The sequence below is a fragment of the Schistocerca americana genome, chromosome 3, assembly GCF_021461395.2.
Source record: "Schistocerca americana isolate TAMUIC-IGC-003095 chromosome 3, iqSchAmer2.1, whole genome shotgun sequence".
NCBI classification, from domain to species: Eukaryota; Metazoa; Arthropoda; class Insecta; order Orthoptera; family Acrididae; genus Schistocerca; species Schistocerca americana.
The window spans coordinates 618,916,365-618,936,515 of record NC_060121.1 but is presented as its reverse complement, the minus strand read 5'-3'; the positions used below and the strand labels follow the sequence as shown (position 1 = coordinate 618,936,515).

The 20,151-nt window shown below is 44.5% G+C and overlaps 1 protein-coding gene across 3 annotated transcripts in view; it reads left to right on the top strand.

Moving 5' to 3' along the window:
* LOC124605796 (selenocysteine lyase-like) overlaps positions 1–20,151 on the top strand; it is a 165,528-nt gene that overhangs the window by 13,376 nt on the left and 132,001 nt on the right. For all 3 annotated transcript variants that reach the window (XM_047137691.1, XM_047137690.1, XM_047137689.1), the window contains exon 3: positions 17,775–17,946. In XM_047137691.1, the coding sequence (XP_046993647.1) occupies positions 17,775–17,946 (172 nt within the window). The remainder of the gene's footprint in view (positions 1–17,774; positions 17,947–20,151) is intronic.

The following is a 20,151-nucleotide window of genomic DNA, read 5'->3' as shown; positions in this document are numbered from 1 at the left end:
CGGATCTGGCGTGATGGCACCTTTCCATTGCAATGGCGGGAAAGCACCATCATTCCAGTGCTCAAACCCAGTAAAAACCTGCTTTATGTGGATAGCTATTAGCCCATCAGCCTCACCAATGTTCTTTGTAAGCTGTTAGAATGTAAGTTGGCAGTTGTGTTGGCTCCTGGAGTCACAGGGCCTACTTGCTCCATGCCAGGGCAGTTTCCACCATGGTCACTATGTCACTGATAATCTTCTGTCGCTTGAGTCTGCCATCCAAACAGCCCCTATCCAGGTGCCATCTTTTTTGATTTGCAGAAAGTGTTTGACACAACCTGACAGCATCATATCCTTGCCACTTTATATGAGTGGGGTCTCCAGGGCCCACTCCCGATTTTTATTCAAAACTTCCTGTTGCTCCGTGCTTTCAATGTCCATGTGGGTGCCTTCCATAGTTCCCCCCATATCCTGGAGAATGGAGTCTCTAAGGGCTTTGTTATTGAGTGTGTGTCTATTTTTAGTGGCCATTAACGGTCTAGCAGCAGCTGTAGGGCTGTCAGTCTCACCCCCTCTGTATGCAGATGACTCCTGCATTTTGTACTGTTGCTCCAGTACTGGTGTTGCTGAGGGGCACCTACAGGTAGCCATCCACAAGGTGCAATCATGGGCTCTAGCCCACAGCTTCTAGTTTTCAGCCGCAAAGTCGTGTCTTGTGCACTTCTTTTGGCATCGTACCATTCATCCGGAACCAGAACTTTACCTTAATGACAATCCACTCACAGTAGTGGAGACATATCGATTTTTAGGATTGGTTTTTGACACTCAATTGACTTGGCTTCCTCATCTTCATAAGCTTAAGTGGAAGTGCTGGCAGCACCTCAATGCCCTCCACTGCCTGAGCAACGCCAACTGGGGTGCAGATCGCTCTATGCTGCTGCAGCTCTACAGAGCCCTTGTTCAATTCCGCCTTGACTATGGGAGTGTGGTTTATGGCTCAGTAGTGCCCTCAGTGTACCACTGCAAAGTTCGACTAGCGATATGAGCTTTTAGGATGAGTCCAGTGACCAGCGCACTAGTGGAGTCTCCATTGCAGATCAGATGTGCACAATTGCTCGTCAGTTATTTTGCACACATTTGTAGCTCTCCCAAGTGTCTGAATTACTGTCTCCTTTTCCCAACCCTGGCAGCTTATCTCCCACATTGGCGGCCGGGGTCAGGGCTTAAGATTGTGGGTAACGTCCGATTTCTTCTGTCTGAGCTGGATCCTTCTGCCTACCGCCTCTACTCAAGGTCCATTCACGTACACCTCCATGGCATACTCCTGGGCTGAAGCTATGTCTGGACCTTTAACATGGCCCTAAGGTCTCCATTAACCCTGCAGCTCTCCACTGCCACTTCCTTTCGATTCTTGAAATGTCCCAGGGCTCTGAAGTGGTTTACACCAACAACTTGATAGCTGATGGTCATGTTGGCTTTGCCTTTGTTCACAGAGGGCATATTGAACAGCACTCCTTGCCAGATGGCTGCAGTGTTTTCACTGCAGAGCTGGTGCCCATATCTCGTGCTCTTGAGCTCATCTGGTCATGCCCTGGTGAGTCGTTCCGTCTCTGTACTGACTGCTTGTGTAGTCTCCAAGCTATCTGCCAGTGGTACCCTCGTCATCCTTTGGTAGTGACCAATCCAGGAGTCCATCTATGCTCTGGAATGGTCCAGTCATTCAGTGGTGTTTGTCTGGACCCCAGGACACGTCAGCATCCCAGGCAATGAACTTGCTGACAGGCTGGCCAAACAGGCTACACGCAAACCACTTAGGGCGATTGACATTCCTGTAACTGACCTGCGTTTCTTATTACGCTGCAAGGTTTTTTGGCTTTGGGAGACAGAATATCATAACAGTACCCACAACAAACTGCGTGTCATTAAGGAGACTACAAATGTGTGGAAGCCTTCCATGCGGGCCTCTCGTAGGGTCTCTGTGGTTCTCTGCCAGCTCTGCATTTGCCACACAGGGGTCACCTATGGCTATCTCCTGCACCATGAAGACCCATCTCAGTGTTGGTGCGGCACCCAGTTGACAGTGGCCCATATTCTGTTGCGCTGTCATTCTTTGGCTGCCCTGTGACGAAATCTTTGTTTACTGGACTTGTTGCCATTAATTTTGACAACACCTCATCGGCTGATTTAGTTTTATGTTTTATATGTGAGGTTGGGTTTTATCATTTGATATATGTGTTAGTGCATGTCCTTCCCTCTGTTTCCTCCACCCTAGTGCTTTTAGGCTGGATGTTTTAATGTGTTGCAGAGTGGCTGGCTTCTCATTTTTTATTCTTGTGGTCAGCCAGCCATGGTAATCTGCTTTCTTGTTTTAACTCTCTACCTGTTTCTTGTGTGTGTCTGTGGTTTTCTTGTCCTCTTTTGTTCCTTGTAGTGTTTGATGCCTTTCTGTTGTTCTTGTGGTTTTTCTTTCCTTTCGGTATTGTGCTCTACGTCTCGTTTGTCTTAGTTTGTTTTATTCTTTTGACTCGTGATGTTTTAACAGGAACGAGGGACCAATGACCAAGCAGTTTGGTCCCCTTCCCAAACCAACCAACAAACTGCCTTATTAAGTAATTCTCTTTTGAATAATGTTCCTTCATTTATGCATAAATTGTTATGACTTGCTAAATCAAACATAGTTTCCTTCTTCTTTGCCCACACACTGAGGACACTTACTGATTTCTGCTCATCTGCTTCTGATCACTGGCAAAGTAAAACATAATTCTACTCTTCACTGCTGCTCACACTAAGACACCCACCGATGATTGCTTGACTTAGAAGATGCTGCTGTGTCCCTTACCTTAATACTGGACTTCACACTCAACAGTGCACCTGAAAAACTGTGCCCAATGCACATTATTGTCCTCCATTATATATCTTGACACATGAGCCTTCTGAAAACAGTAAACCATAATCATGAACTGAAATGTGACAGGGTGCTGTATTATTCCCTTTCATTACTACCTATTATGTTGCGTCCTGTAATAAATCTTTAATTGTGTAATATGCAGTACTTGTGAAGAAGATTTTAGCTACCTTTTTAAATAAATGTGTTCTAACAGTTGTTTTAATTTACTGTGGCAGTTAATTATACGAGTTTATCCCCTGGTATGAAATGCTATTTTGAGTTTTGTTTTTCTTGGGCAAATGTTACTCCAGACTAGCCCTTGTTCCATGATTATGAATAGATGTATTAGTGCAGTATTTAGTAGTATTTTCCCTGATATGTACCACAGATTGCTATATGTATTCATTTGATGCACTGAGGATGCCTAAGTTTTTAAACAGCTCTTTACATTAAGCCCTACTACTGCTTCCAATTGTTATTCTTGTGGCCCCTTTCTGCACTTTAAAAACAATGTCCATGTTTTGTACCTTTGATCCCCAGAAATGAATCAAATAACAAAGAATTGAGTTTGTGTAGGTCACCACAAGACATTGCCTGTTACAAAATGATGCTAACACCCTATGAGTGTACCACACTGATGACATTGTTTTTGCCAGAATCTTTGTATGTTCACTCATTGTTCGCTGACAATCAATGTTCATGTCTAAAACCTTTGTGTTTGCTACACCATGTATAGATTTATCATCCATGCTTAAAATGACTGAGTTGCTTCCTCTCTCTGCGCTGAAATGCATACTTTTGGTTTTCTTTATATTCAACATTAATTTATTAGCATACATGCCACCCAATTGTAAACATCCTTGAGGGTTTCATTTACTTTCTCCAATAGGGGTTCTGAAGTTCTCTCATGGGCTACAATGTTGCTGTCATTGGCAAAGAGAACTTTTTGTCGATGTCTTACAATGTGTGGAAAGTCATTTATGTATATGAAGAAAAGAATTGGACCCAATACACTACCCTGAGGAATACCTATGTTTATATTCTTGTCTGGCATTTGTTTTACTAAAAAATTATCAGCAGCAGATGTATGAACAAACTCCACCTTTTGCCCCCTGTATTCCAAATAGTACTGAAACCACTTGTTTGTTGGCCCCCCTTATGTCTAGGATTCTAGCTTACTCAATAGTTGTTTACAGTAAAGCCTCCAACAAGTTTAAGAAGATGCTACTAACACAATCATCTCTACCACGAGCTTCAAGTACCACTTCCAAGAACTCTGGAGTGGCCGATACTGTACTCTATCCCTTCTGAAACCCAGCTGTACTTCTTTAATGAGGTAATGTAAGTGAAATCTATCTTTTATGATTGCTTCAGTTATTTTTTAGAATGAAAACAGCAGTAGTTCTCGGTGCTTTCTGCAATACCCTTCTTAGCCAAGGGTACTACTCATAAATTCTTTAGGTATCCTCGGAAGGCACCTAAACTAACAGAATCATTTATTATTTTTGTTAGTGGGGTTTATATCCTATCCATGCACACCTTCAGATCAAAGACAGGTACCTCATATATTCCTCCCGACTTTATATTTTTTAATTGTTGTGCTGTAGTCCTAACTTAAAGCTTTGTTATGGGAACCATCATTGTGCTTGTTGTGTAAGTCATTGTTTGTGCTATATGTGTTTTACAGCTGAAAGCAAGGGGAAACTACAGCCATAATTTTTCCCGAGGGCATGCAGCTTTAATGTATGGTTAAATGATGATGGCGTCCTCTTGGGTAAAATATTCAGGAGATAAAATAGTCCCCCATTTGGATCTCCAGGCGGGGACTACTCAGGAGGATGTTGTTGTCAGGAGAAAGAAAACTGGCGTTCTACGGGTTGGAGTGTGGAATGTCAGATCCCTTAATCGGGCAGGTAGGTTAGAAAATTTAAAAAGGGAAATGGATAAGTTAAAGTTAGATAATGAAGTTCGGTGGCAGGAGGAACAAGACTTCTGGTCAGGTGAATAAAAGGTTATAAATACAAAATCAAATAGGGGTAATGCAGGAGTAGGTTTAATAACGAACAAAAATAGGAATACGAGTAAGCTACTACAAACATCATAGTGAACGCATTATTGTGGCCAAGATAAATACGAAGCCCATGTCTACCACAGTAGTACAAGTTTATGCCAACTAGCTCCACAGATGACGAAGAGGTTAATGAAATGTATGATGAGATAAAAGAAATTATTCAGATAGTGAAGGGAGATGAAAATTTAATAGTCATCGGTGACTGGAATTCAATAGTAGGAAAAGGAAGAGAAGGAAACGTAGTAGGTGAATATGGATTAGGGGTAAGAAATGAAAGAGAAAGTGGCCTGGTAGAAGTTTGCACAGAGAATAACTTAATCATAGCTAACACTTGGTTCAAGAATCATGAAAGAAGGTTGTATACATGGAAGAAGCCTGGAGATACTGGAAGGTTTCAGATAGAGTATATAATGGTAAGACAGAGATTTAGGAACCAGGTTTTAAATTGTAAGACATTTCCAGGGGCAGATGTGGATTCTGACCACAATCTATTGGTTATGAACTGTAGATTAAAACTGAAGAAACTGCAAAAAGGTGGGAATTTGAGGAGGTGGGACCTGGATCAACTGACAGAACCAGAGATTGTAGAGAGTCTCAGGGAGAGCATTAGGGAACGACTGACAATAATGGGGGAAAGAAATACATTAGAAGAAGAATGGGTAGCTTTGAGAGATGAAATAGTGAAGGCAGAAGAGGATCAAGTAGGTAAAAAGACGAGGGCTAATAGAAATCCTTGGGTAACAGAAGAGATATTGAATTTATATGATGAAAGGAGAAAATATAAAAATGCAGTAAATGAAGCAGGCAAAAAGGAATGCAAACGTCTCAAAACTGAGGTCGACAGGAAGTGCAAAATGGCTAAGCAGGGATGGCTAGAGGAGAAATGTAAGGATGTAGAAGTGCCTATCACTAGGGGTAAGATAGATACTGCCTACAGGAAAATTAAACAGACCTTTGGAGAAAAGAGAACCACTTGTATGATTATCAAGAACTCAGATGGAAACCCAGTTCTAAGCAAAGAAGGGAAAGCAGAAAGGTGGAAGGAGTATATAGAGGGTCTATACAAGGGCGATGTACTTGAGGACAATATTATGGAAATGGAAGAGGATGTAGATGAAGATGAAATAGGAGATATGATACTGCGTGAAGAGCTTGACAGAGCACTGAAAGACCTGAGTCAAAACAAGGCCCCGGGTGTAGACAGCATTCCATTAGAACTACTGATAGCCTTGGGAGAGCCAGCTCTGGCAAAACTCTACCATCTGGTGAACAAGATGTATGAGACAGGCGAAATACCCTCAGACTTCAAGAAGAATATAATAATTCCAATTCCAAAGAAAGCAGGTGTTGACACTTGTGAAAATTACCAAACTGTCAGTTTAATAAGCCACGGCTGAAAAATACTAACATGAATTCTTTACAGTCGATTGGATAAACTGGTGGAAGCCGACCTCAGGGAAGATCGCTTTGGATTCCGTAGAAATGTTGGAACACATGAGGCAATACTGACCCTGTGACTTATCTTAGAAAATAGATTAAGGAAATGCAAACCTACGTTTCTAGCATTTGTAGACTTAGAGAAAGCTTTTGACAATGTTGACTGGAATATTCTCTTTCAAATTCTGAAGGTGGCGGGGTTAAAATAGAGGGAGCGAAAGGCTATTTACAACTTGTACAGAAACCAGATGGCAGTTATAAGAGTTGAGGGGCGTGAAAGGGAAGCAGTGGTTGGGAAAGGAGTGAGACAGGGTTGTAGCCTATCCCTTATGTTATTCAATCTATATATTCAACAAGCAGTAAAGGAAACAAAAGAAAAATTTGGAGTAGGAATTGAAATCCATGGAGAAGAAATAAAAGCTTTGAGGTTCACCGATGACCTTGTAATTCTGTCAGAGACAGCAAAGGAACTGGAAGAGCAGTTGAAAGGAATGGACAGTGTCTTGAAAGGAGGATGTAAGATGAACATCAACAAAAGCAAATGAGGATAGTCGAATTAAATTGGATTATGCTGAGGGAATTAGATTAGGAAATGAGATGCTTAAAGTAGTTAATAAGTTTTGCTATTTGGGGAGCAAAATAACTGATGATGGTCGAAGTAGAGAGGATATAAAATGTAGACTGGCAATGACAAGGAAAGCGTTTCTGAAGAAGAGAAATTCGTTAACATCGAGTATAGATTTAAGTGTCAGGAAGTCTTTTCTGAAAGTATTTATATTGAGTGTAGCCCTGTACGGAAGTGAAACATGGACAATAAATAGTTTAAACAAGAAGAGAATAGAAGCTTTCGAAATGTGGTGCTACAGAAGAATGCTGAGGATGGGTAGATCACATAACTAATGAGGAGGTATTGAATAGAATTGGGGAGAAGAGAAATTTGTGGCACAACTTGACTAGAAGAAGGGATCGCTTGCTAGGACATATTCTGAGGCATCAAAGGATCACTAATTTAGTATTGGAGAGTAGCGTGAAGAGTAAAAATCGTAGAGGGAGACCAAGAGATGAATACACTAAGCAGATTCAGAAGTATGTAGTTTGCAGTAGGTACTGGGAGATGAAGAAGCTTGCACAGGATAGAGTAGTGTGGAGTGCTGCATCAAACCAGTCTCTGGACTGAAGACCACAACAATATCAACACATATGTGTTTTAGGAAGATTTTTCTGCAGCTCCATGATGCCAGAAAAATAGTAATTTACAAAATTTGCTTTTTATTGACCTCTTTCTGTTATTCTGTCCCTATCTTTGATTTGAATGTCATTATGCCTGTGTTGTCTTTTCCAGTTTATTGTATTATAGCCTCCCATACCACTTTGATTTTATTTTCTGCATTATGTATTAATTTGTCATTGAATGATATTTTTAGCTGCCAGCAGTACTATCTTTTATATTTTTTATATCTGTCGTAGTACTCAAGCAACTGTGGAGTAGTGCAGCATTTTTGCAAGGAACTGAGTAATTGAAGTTTCTGTGATGACTTCCTACCACAGTTATTCACGTGTTTGCCCTATGTGCAGCAGTAGAAATGGCTACTTTTGGACATGTGACCTCAAAAAGTAATTTAAGTAATCTGCAAAATTCAGGGAACTTAGCATCTATATTGCTTTCCATATCCGCTTCATCCCAGGTCTGATTTGACAGTACTGTAAAAGAAGTATATGATCTGAGAAAATTCTTTTGTAGGCCATCAGCTTTGCAGGTTTTACTGAGCGTAGCTTTAATATCTGACAATAAAGATCCAAAATACCAAGATCTTTTATAACTATTTTTCAGTGTCAGTGTCCATAAGTTTCTTGTCTAAAACTGTAGGTGAACTTTCTGAAACTCCTATTGCAATCTTTACCACTTGGGCCACATCGAAAGTGCTCAGTGTTTGGAAGGTTATTACTGATTTCACCCTCAATATCTTTCTTAATATTCTTGTCTCCATATATTATGCTAGTACTTGGGGGGGGGGGGGGGCTTCCACAACTTCAGTTAATTTGTTGAAGAAATTGTCCATATTGCCACTAGCAGAGCAGTAAGCATACAGAATGGTTAGCTTTTTATAGGCATGTGACTTTGTTACTTCAGTGGCAGACAGTTAAAAATGTTTGTCTACACTGATTGTTGCAGCTCTTCTCTCTCTTTAAAATGTGTGCCACCCCTGTTATAAATACACGATTCCCTACCCTTCTTTAATGTGGACTTACAGTAACAACTTGCACATTGATATGATTATAGCACTACATGCTGCAATTAATCATCTCCACAATAGTGATATGTAATGGATACTGCCATGCTGCTCAGATACTGTATTTCAGCTTCAAGCTGGTGTACTTTATTTTTAATGGACAGCACATATTGATGAATAATGGATAATTCTGGACAAAATTCCATGGTGCTTGCACACTATAGTGTGGCACATTCTTTTTCCCACATGCACGGTTTAGAAGTCTTTAAGCTGGTTAACAGCCTTTCAAGAGGGGGGAGCCTGTTGCCATGGTTTATCCTAAAGAGCCCTAGTTGGCCTACCAATGACAACAGATACTTGACCATGTGTGACACCACACCCACTTACTATAGTCTTACTTATCAACTTCACCTACCTCCCATTCCCAAACCTGTTCAGGTGCAGATCATGCCTAGTGCAGCTCCATCTCCTGATAGTCTCCACTGGCACCATCACAGTGTGCACCTGGCCAGCAGTCATCAGCACCATCCCCCCTGCGGGTCTGGGGGTTAGAATAGGCCCGAGGTTTTCCTGCCTGTCGTAAGAGGCGACTAAAAGGACTCCCTCCCCCTCAAGGGGGTAGTTAGTGCCTGCGTCCGGAGACGGACGGTTCCACGACCTATATTTGTGGTCATTTTGGTTTTTCACTTCTTCTCGTTTCTTCCTTCCTTTGGTTGGTTCCTTTCTTTGTTCTTCTCCATCTCACTGTCTTCCTTACTCTTTCCCTTGCCTTCTTCTTCTTGCCTTCTCTGGTCTCCACCCCGGCGTTTGAGACAGTCTGTCCTCTCTCTCTTCTTTGTCCTCTTCTTCCTTCCTCCCTGTGCGCACCTGAAGGCCGACCCACGCGTTTACATGCGTGACGGGGTAACGCGTAATTTCCCGCCCTGGGTAGACAAGTAAGGCACGCACGTACCCCCTGGTAAAGGCCAGGCCCGGGGAGGGGTGATTGCCTGAGCTGATACCTTCTGACCATGCCGATTGGTCCCTCTGTCTGTTTCTCGGGAGGTGTGACCTGAGGTGTAAACATTCACCTAAGGCGGGAGTGCCCTCTGAGAGGGTCCCCACAAGGAAGGAGCGCGCCATCGGAGGCGCTGGCAATCATGGGGGATTCCTCCGCAATGGATTTCTCTTCTTCTCTCTCGACTTCTGCCCACAAACGGAAACTTGACCAGCCACCAGTGACAAAAGTACTACCGCCTGCCCCACAGTTCCTAGTCGTTTCTCGATCTGAGGACGGAAAGGATTTTTCCTCTGTCAACCCTTTCGTTATCCAGAAGGGCGTGGATGCCATAGCCAGAACTGTTAAGTCTTGTACCAGGTTGTGTAATGGTACCTTGTTACTAGAAACTGAGAGTGCCTTTCAGGCACAAAAACTGCTTCGAGCCACACTCCTATACACGTTCCCTGTCCAGGTGGAGGCTCACCGAACTTTGAATTCGTCTTGTGGTGTGGTTTATACTAGATCACTCGACGGATTGACTGACGAGGAGATTCAGTCTTTCCTCGCTGAGCAGGGCGTGACGGCTGTCCATAGGGTCATGAAAAAGGTCAACAATGACCTTGTACCGACCCGGACACTTTTCTTGACCTTTGATGTGTTAAGCTGCCATCGCGCATCAAAGCGGGCTACGAGGTTATTTCTGTTCGCCCCTATGTCCCGACACCTACGCGCTGCTACCAGTGTCAGCGTTTTAATCACACTCGCCAGTCTTGTTCCAATGCGGCTAAATGTGTCACTTGTGGCAGGGATGCCCGTGAGGGTGACTGTCCACCTCTGTCTCCTCGTTGTGTGAACTGTCAGGGTGACCATGCAGCGTCCTCCCGCGACTGTCCCATTTATAAGGAAGAACGCTGTATCCAAGAAATTCGGGTCAAAGAGAAAGTGTCCACCTCGGCTGCTCGCAAGCTATTTGCTAGTAGGAAGCCCACGCTGCTCCCAGCGGGGAAGTACAGTACTGTCCTCACCTCTCTTCGGACTACCAGGGAGGTGGCAACCCAGACATGCGATCTGACCTTCAGCACCACGGTCGTCCGTTTGGCCAGTGCTAAGATCGCGCGGTCGACGTCTCCTCTTCCTCCCGTCACCCCACAGACACAACCCCCTTCATCAGCTTCTGCCACGACGAAGACCCAGAAGTCAGATGCATGGGCCTTCAAGAAGGAACCGTCCCGCGCAGACTTCCTACGTACCTCGAACTCCCAGCCATCGACCAGTACTTCCACCAAACAACCTTCCAAGAAGGCTCATAGGAAGCACAGTTCTCCTTTTACGCCACGGCGCATTTCTTCTCCTGCGCCACCCAGTGGTTGCCGCCCCAGGCCGGTATCGGTTTCACCTGGCCGCACTGCTGGCCGTTCACCGGCGGAGGAAGCTCCCCCTCCCGGCCATCTTACCAAGATGGCCGATGAACCTATAGAACCAATGGACAATGACTGTCCGCCTACTGATAGCGGCGGCAGTGCTCGCTCGAAGCCGGGCCCTCAGCGGCCTTCGAGGTGACCCCTTCTTTCATCTTCCTTTTCTTCTTACGATGGCACTTATTCACTGGAATATTCGCAGCATTCGCTTCAACCGAGAGGACTTGAAGTTGCTGCTCCGCTTGCACCGTCCGCTCGTCGTAGCCCTCCAGGAAATGAAGCTATGCCCATGCAATCAAATTGCCGTGGCACACTACACCTCTGTGCGTTTTGACCTACCCCCTGTGGTAGGTATTCCGGCTCATGGAGGGGTTATGTTGCTGGCCTGGGATGATATTTACTACGATCCCATCACATTGCACACCAGCCTGCAGGCAGTTGCTATCCGAATTACTCTCCCCACTTTTACATTTTCTATTTGTACCATTTACACTCCATCGTCGTCTGCCGTTACCAGGGCAGACATGATGCAAATTATTGCTCAGCTACCTGCACCATTTTTGTTAACTGGAGACTTCAATGCCCACCATCCCCTTTGGGGCTCTCCAGCATCCTGCCCGAGGGGCTCCTGTTAGCAGACCTTTTCAACCAGCTCAATCTTGTCTGCCTCAATACTGGCGCCCCTACTTTTCTTTCGGGCACATCTCACACCTATTCCCATTTAGACCTCTCAATATGTACTACCCAACTTGCACGCCGGTTTGAGTGGTATGCACTTTCTGATACATATTCGAGCGATCACTTCCCGTGTGTTATCCATCTTCTGCAGCATACCCCCTCTCCGTGCTCATCTAGTTGGAACATCTCCAAAGCAGACTGGGGGCTCTTCTCTTCCAGGGCGACCTTTCAGGATCAAACCTTCACAAGCTGCGATAGTCAGGTCGCACACCTCCTGGAAGTCATTCTCACTGCTGCTGACTATTCCATCCCTCACCCTACTTCTTCTCCACGTCGCGTACCGGTCCCCTGGTGGACCACGGCATGTAGAGACGCTTTACGTGCTCTACGCACCTTTAAACGCCACCCTACAGTGGCGAATTGTATCAATTATAAACGATTACGTGCACAGTGTCGTCGTATTATTAAAGAAAGCAAGAAAGCCAGCTGGGCTGCTTTCACAAGCACCTTCAACAGTTTTACTCCTTCTTCTGTTGTCTGGGGTAGCCTGCGCCGGCTGTCTGGCACTAAGGTCCACTCACCAGTTTCTGCCTTGACGGTCGCGATGACGTCCTTGTGGCCCCTGAGGATGTCTCCAATGGCTTCGGCCGCTTTTTCGCAGAGGTTTCGAGCTCCGCCCATTACCACCCTGCCTTCCTCCCCCGAAAACAGACGGAGGAGGCTAGGCCACCTAACTTCCGCTCCTCGAATCGTGAAAGTTATAATGCCCCATTCACCATTCGGGAACTCGAAAACGCACTTGCCCGGTCACGGTCCTCCGCTCCAGGGCCTGATTCTATCCATATTCAGATGCTGAAGAACCTTTCTCCTGCGGGTAAAGGTTTCCTTCTTCGTACTTATAATCGCATCTGGATTGAGGGACATGTTCCCGAATGCTGGCGCGAGTCTATTGTTGTACCGATTCCTAAGCCGGGGAAGGACAAGCACTTGCCTTCCAGTTATCGACCCATCTCGCTTACCAGCTGTGTCTGTAAGGTGATGGAGCGAATGGTCAATTCTCGTTTGGTTTGGCTGCTCGAATCTCAACGCCTACTTACCAATGTACAATGTGGATTTCGTAGGCGCCGCTCTGCTGTTGACCATCTGGTTACCTTGTCGACCTTCATTATGAATAACTTCTTGCGGAAGCGCCTGACCGCGGCTGTGTTCTTTGATTTGGAGAAGGCTTACGACACCTGTTGGAGGGCGGGCATTCTCCGCACCATGCATACATGGGGCCTTCGCGGTCGCCTCCCTCTTTTTATTCGTTCCTTTTTAATGGATCGACAGTTCAGGGTACGTGTGGGTTCTGTCCTGTCAGACACCTTTCGCCAGGAGAATGGGGTGCCACAGGGCTCAGTTTTGAGCGTCGCTCTCTTCGCCATAGCGATCAATCCAATAATGGATTGCCTCCCAGCTGATGTATCAGGCTCCCTTTTCGTGGACGATTTTACCATCTATTGCAGCGCGCAGCGTCCATGTTTCCTGGAGCGCTGTCTTCAGCGTTCTCTTGACCATCTTTACTCCTGGAGTGTCGCCAATGGCTTCCGTTTTTCTGCCGAGAAGACGATCTGTATTAACTTCTGGTGCTACAAAGAGTTTCTCCCACCGCCCTTACGACTCGGTCCCATTGCTCTCCCATTCGTGGAGACAACAAAATTTTTAGGTCTTACATTTGACAGGAAACTTAGCTGGTCTCCACATGTGTCATATTTGGCTGCCCGTTGTACCCGTTCTCTAAATGTCCTCCGTGTTCTCAGTGGTATGTCGTGGGGAGCGGATCGAACCGTCCTACTTCGCCTATATCGGTCGATTGTCCGCTCCAAGCTGGATTATGGGAGCTTCGTATACTCCACTGCACGGCCATCCGTCTTACGCCGCCTCAACTACATACAACATCGGGGTTTATGTCTTGCGATCGGAGCGTTTTATACTAGTCCTGTCGAGAGTCTTCATGCTGAAGCTGGTGAATAGCCACTCACCTACCGGTGCAATATACTGCTTTGTCGGTATGCCTGTCGGCTACTGTCAGTGCCCGACCACCCGTCTTATCGTTTCTTTTTTGATGACTCTCTCGACCGTCAATACGGGTTGTATGTCTCTGCCCTGCTACCCCCTGGAGTTCGCTTTCGTCGCCTCCTTCAACACCTTGATTTTTCACTCCCTGCAACCTTTCGAGTGGGCGAGAGCCACACGCCACCTTGGCTCCAGGCTCAGGTTCGCATTCACCTTGACCTCAGCTCGCTCCCAAAGGAGGTTACCCCTGGTTCGGTATACCACTCCCGTTTTGTCGAACTTTGTTCGAAGTTCATTAATATGACCTTCATTTATACAGATGGCTCTAAGACCAATGACGGGGTCGGGTGTTCTTTTATTGTCGGGGCACAAAGTATCAAATACCAGCTCCATGGCCATTGTTCGGTCTTCACAGCTGAGCTCTTTGCCCTCTACCAGGCTGTTCTTTACATCTGCCGCCACCGACATTCTGCTTATGTCATCTGCTCAGATTCCCTGAGCGCACTCCAGAGCCTCAGTGATCTGTATCCGGTTCACCCTTTCGTGCACCGGATCCAACGCTCTCTTCAGCAGCTGGTGGATGACGGTTCTCCGGTTAGCTTTATGTGGGTTCCTGGCCATGTCGGTATCCCTGGGAACGAAGCTGCAGATGCCGCGGCCAAGGCTGCGGTCCTCCAGCCTCGGACAGCTTCTTGTTGTGTCCCTTCATCAGATTGTACCAGGGTCCTTTGTCGGCGCATTTTATCGCTGTGGCATGCCGATTGGGCTGCACTTACGGACAAGAAGCTTTGGGCCTTGAAACCTCTTCCCACGGCTTGGCCGTCCTCCTCACGCCCTTCTCGGCGGGAGGAGGTCGTTTTTGCCCGGTTACGAATTGGACACTGCCGGTTCAGCCATCGCCATCTGCTGAGGGCTGCGCCGGCGCCGTTCTGCCCATGTGGGCAATTGCTGATGGTCCGCCACATTTTAACGTCCTGTCCGGATTTTAACACACTGCGTCTTGATCTTGTCCTGCCATGTACTCTAGATGCCATTTTAGCAGATGACCTACGAGCAGCTGCTCGCGTTCTTCGTTTTATCAACTTGACAAACCTCTCTAAGGACATTTGATTATGCTGTTTTTTTAATCCTATGCCTGTCAGTCTGTCTTTTATCGTGTTTTCCCTTTTAGTTCCTGTTTTAAACTTGTGCCTCGCGGTGCATTCCTAACGTAGTCTGGGTGCTAATGACCGTTGAAGTTGTATGCCTTAAAACCACACACAAAAAAAAAAAAAAAAAAAAAAATCAGCACCATCTCCTGCTGTGCATTGACATGCCTTAGAGCACTGCCATGATGAGGCTGATCAAGCTGCTGGAACAGTGCTACCATGTTCACAGTGATGCCACCAGTTAGGGAAGCTATCTTATTCAGGTCATCCTCTACACTGTGTGCCCTGTCCCTCTCCAGGCTGTTCTCTGCTCCACCCACTGTCACTGCCTGATCATGTCCTTACACAAAGACCCTAAACCCACAATCAGCTGACCCAGCACAGCACTTGGCCATGGCTGTTACCTAGCAGCAGTACTCTCGTCTTCCTAACACTCGCGTTATTGTTAACCTTTCTAATCACAGACAATCTGCTGCACACATCCTACTCTTACATCATGTAAGACTCCTCTCCTGTCATCTCCGGCAGCTGAAATCTATTGCTGGTAACTACAACAATATTGTCAGACTGCATCTTATTCCTGCTAGCCTTCTCCCAACCATCCCCACAATTAGTACCTTCCCTCGTCCTAATAAGATCTCTTGTATGAAGATCATTCATTAATTAAAGAGACAAATTGGTCTGTAGAAAAGCATTAATTTTTACAAAACAATACTTTTTGTACTTTTCAACATAATCCCCTTCAACATATATGCACTTGTTCCAAGGGGCTACAAACTTTTTTGTTCTGGCTGCAAATAACTCCTTATCTTGCTGTTTGAACCAATTTCCCACAAACTTTTTCATGTCCTCGTTGTCCTGGAACCTCTTCCCACGTAATGCCTCCTTCAATGCAGGAAACAAATGGAAATCAGTAAGTGCTAAATCAGGACTATAAGGGGGATGAGGCAGTACTTCCCAGACCATTTTGTTGATGGCTTCACAGGTTAGTAGAGCAATACGAGGATGTGCGTTGTGTTGCTGGAGAGTCACACCTCTCCTTTGAGATCCACGTCGTCTCTCTCTCATGGCTGGCTTCAGCTTGTTTAAAAGCAAATCCAAATAGTATTGGCTGTTCATTGTACACTGCTCTTCGAGATAATTACAAAAAACTGGACCTTCAGCATCCCAAAACACCGTCAACATGACTTTCCCTGCTGATGCTTGAGTTTTGAATTTTTTCTTGACAGGTGAGTTGGTGTGCTTCCACTCCATGCTTTGTCTTTTTGATTCTGGCTCATAATAGTGAACACAAGTTTCATCACAAGTTAAAGTTTTGTTGAGGAAGTGCTCACCTTCTCTTTCATAAAGTTCCTTTAGCTTTGTGCTCTCTCAACTTTGTTTCCTTGTTTAGCCACATCAACTCCTTTGGGACCCATCTTGCACATTTTGCGGTACTTCAGCGTGTTACAGATAATGTTATGACCTGTAGCATTACTAACTTGAAACTTATCAACTATCATTTCCACATTCACACGGCGGTCGGCACGAATAATTTCTTCAATTCGACTTTCAAGTGAGGGAGTTGAAACTGCAACTGCTCAGCCAGAAGGGTGTTCGTCAGTCACTGAGTCGTGACCATTTTTGAACTGCTCTACCTACTTGCAAAATTTGCACGATTCATACAACCTTCACCATAAACTTTAGACATTCTACAGTATATATTCACAGGTTTCTCACCCTCAGCAAGTAAAAGATGAATAACAGATCGTTGCTCAACTAATGTGGACATTTCAAGTGGACGCACCATCTTGAAATGTCTTTTTGAGGTTATAAACAAAACAATGTTGATACATTAGCTGATCAGGGCTCATCCCAGTGATGCCAACTTAAAGCCATAAAAGTACCAAACTTGCCGTACTAACAGTTTTTTCCCCCAGACCAATTTGACTCTACCTTATTTACTGTTGAAAATTTTGCAATTCCATGAAAGAGCCTCAGCGATCTCTCCAGAGTCCTCTCCACTACATTTCCCCAGTGGAGCCATTTGCTACAGTTCCCACAATAAATATTGATACCCACCTACAACAGTGCCTACATAGTCCACTCATGGTCAAATAATATCTGTAGTGATGGAAAAAGCTTAAATGTGAAACAGTAAAGGAATATTATGAAATGTATAATGTTTATTTTACTATAAAAAGAATACAGCCTCTGCTAATGGGTTAAGTCTGTTACTACCTTAAGGTACAAGTGTCATGTTCAGTATGTAAACGAAAGTCAGACTTATGAAAGTGTATTGAAAATTCACTGTACATGGAAACCCATAATATGGTGCTTACCAAATCTACTGCAAAAACTATTTAAAATGTGGAATCGGACACAAAAAAACAAAGATACAATCAAAAATTAAGTTTTCACGAGTACTATAATCACACTTGCCCCTCACAAGCTAGGTGATTATGCAATTGATTGATCGTTTTATTCATCCTTAGTACAATGCATGTTATGCGGATGTTGTCAGTGGTTGATATAGTGGTTCTTATTAAACTAATGTAGGTCTACATAACATCTGACAAATTTTAGAGTTCTTAAAAATAGTCCTATAGCATTTCTAGGTGAGTCATATAGTATCATAAATTATGTGCCCCCATATATTAAGATATGTAGTACATGATCAAGGTTATTAATTTGCTGTGTAGGGCTACACATACCATTATATATTTATCTTCATTGCTCTGTGCAGAGTAGTTTGTTTTTGTCTCAAGTTGTGTGTGTGTGTGTGTGTGTGTGGGGGGGGGGGGGGGGGGGGGGGGGTGTATGCTGATTTGGCCTTTACAAAAGCTGAATCATAAACATATATAGAACAGTATCTTTCTAAGTTGATCATCATATCTTTTCTTTGATTGTAGGCAAACAATATGGTAATATTTAGTACCGTCAGTAAGTACAAGTCAAGGATTCAGGAAAATTTGTATCCTGATGGAGACGTAAAAAAATCAAATCCTCATGTTATTACTACTGACATTGAGCATGACTCTGTCATTTTGCCATTAAAGAAACTAAAGGAAGATGGTTTTGTTGGTAAGTAAGTTATCAGGCTATTAAATTAACAAGCTTGTTGTGATAAGTTTCAGTGCATGTTTATTGAGAGGAAGTACACAGTTTATTTACTTCATTGTGATATTCTTCTTCATAAGTTCACCAACTAGTGAACACTTACTCTGTATTCATTCACATACCATGTTGCATAGATCGCACTATACAGCAGGACATTCATGGATATGAAAAAAGTGAATTTATTCATTAACAGACCGAAGCAGCCACTGCAAACTTCATTGCTTGACAAAAAAAAAGGAGGCTGAAATAAAATGGAGCTTAATAAACCAGAGGGCCTGTGATTTTATTTTAATGTTTACAAAATCGGATGGGTGCCATAAAACACTGTACCTCATGCTCCATTCGGATGGATCTGGGCATCCTTCTAGCCATGGAAGTCGTCTATTTTATGTAGACTGTGCATATGTACATATGCCATATGTGAACGAATGTTGGCCTGTTCAAAAATGGTACCACAATAATATTGCATGAGAGGAATGTGTGTGACATACCATTGTGCCATCATTTCCTTCAATCACTACCAGCGATGTATTGAAGTCATACCAGGTAGCTCCACATGTCATAATGTCAGCAGTACTACTGCTGTGATTCTCCAAAATGTTAGAAGAATTGGACCCCTCCCCAGGTTACCACCATACTTGCCAACAATGGTCATCCATGTTAGTGGAGAGCCGGAAGTCATTGCCGAACACAGTGGGACACCATGTATCAACAGTCCAAGTTTCCCAGTCATTACACCATTTCAAACACAGCCATTTGTGTTGTAAAAATATTTGAGAAAGAAAGTTGCCACTCACCATATAACAGAGATGCTGAGTTGCAGATAGGCATAACAAAAAGACTTTCACAATTAGAGCTTTCGGCCATTGGCCTTCAACAACAATAGACACACACACACATACTCTGACGCAAACGCAACTCACACACATGACTGCGGTCTCAGGCAAGTGAAAACACACTGTGTGCAGCAGCACCAGTTCATTATGGCAGTGGCGACTGAGTAGGGGTAAGGAGACTGGGGCGGGGAGTGGAGGGATAGTGTGGTGGGGGTGGTGGACAGAGAAGTGCTGCAGGGTAGACGGTAGGCAGGGGAGAGGTGGACGAGGGGGGGGGGGGGGGGGGAGTAGCAGAAAATGAGAGAAATTAAAAGACTGGGTGTGATGGTAGAATGGCATATGTGTATTGCTAGAATGGGTGAGGACAGTGACTAATGAAGGTTGGGGCCAGGAGGGTTGTAGAAACATACGATGTATTGCAGAGAAAGTTCCCACCTGCGCAATTTAGAAAAAGCTGGTGTTGGTGGGAAGGATGAATATGGCACAGGCTTTGAAGCAGTCATTGAAATGAAGGATATCATGTTTGGCAGCGTGTTCAGCAACAGGGTGGTCCACTTACTTCTTGGTGACAGTTTGTCGGTGGCCATTCATGTGGACAGACAGCTTATTGGTTGTCATGCCTACGTAGATAGCAGCACACTGGTTAGATTCCATCCTGATTACATTCCATATTGGATTTTCCATTGTTTGATGATTTCCATTTGAGTTGTGATTTTTATGGCAAGCTGCACGTGGGATGGTAAATCCTTAGTGTGGCTGCTGCTAGTCCCTGATGTGTGGTCAGGACAACATAAACCATTGGATGGAGTCTATTACTTGTTCTTTGATTGTAGGTGCAGATTTGAAGGGGTTTAACATGTTCTTGGTGCACAATGCAATGATCCTCCATAGTGCTGGTCAGATATTGTCAACCAGAACTTTGATGATGAGTTTATCTGCCCTCATGTAGCCATGCCGTCCAACATCATACCACTGTCACGGCAGACTACCCCAAAAATCTGAATGTTGCCCAATTTGACCAGCTGGCAAAACGGAAACCCACAGCGAGGCTTCTTTGAGCCTGTCATGTGCTGGTAATGCTGTCTCACATAAGTACACAGCATCCCTGTGTCCTCCATGGCGATCACTCAGCATCTTACACTTTTCACACTCCTTATATTCCCTACCAAGCCCAGTATTAACAATAAACACAGACAACACTAAGCACTTCGGTGGCCATTCTACCTGTTACAGAGAATTTTAACTCTTAATCATGTACTTATCGACTGATGGTGTACGAAGTCACATTGACACTGACCATGTCATCTAGGTGCTTCTCTCTCTCTCTCTCTCT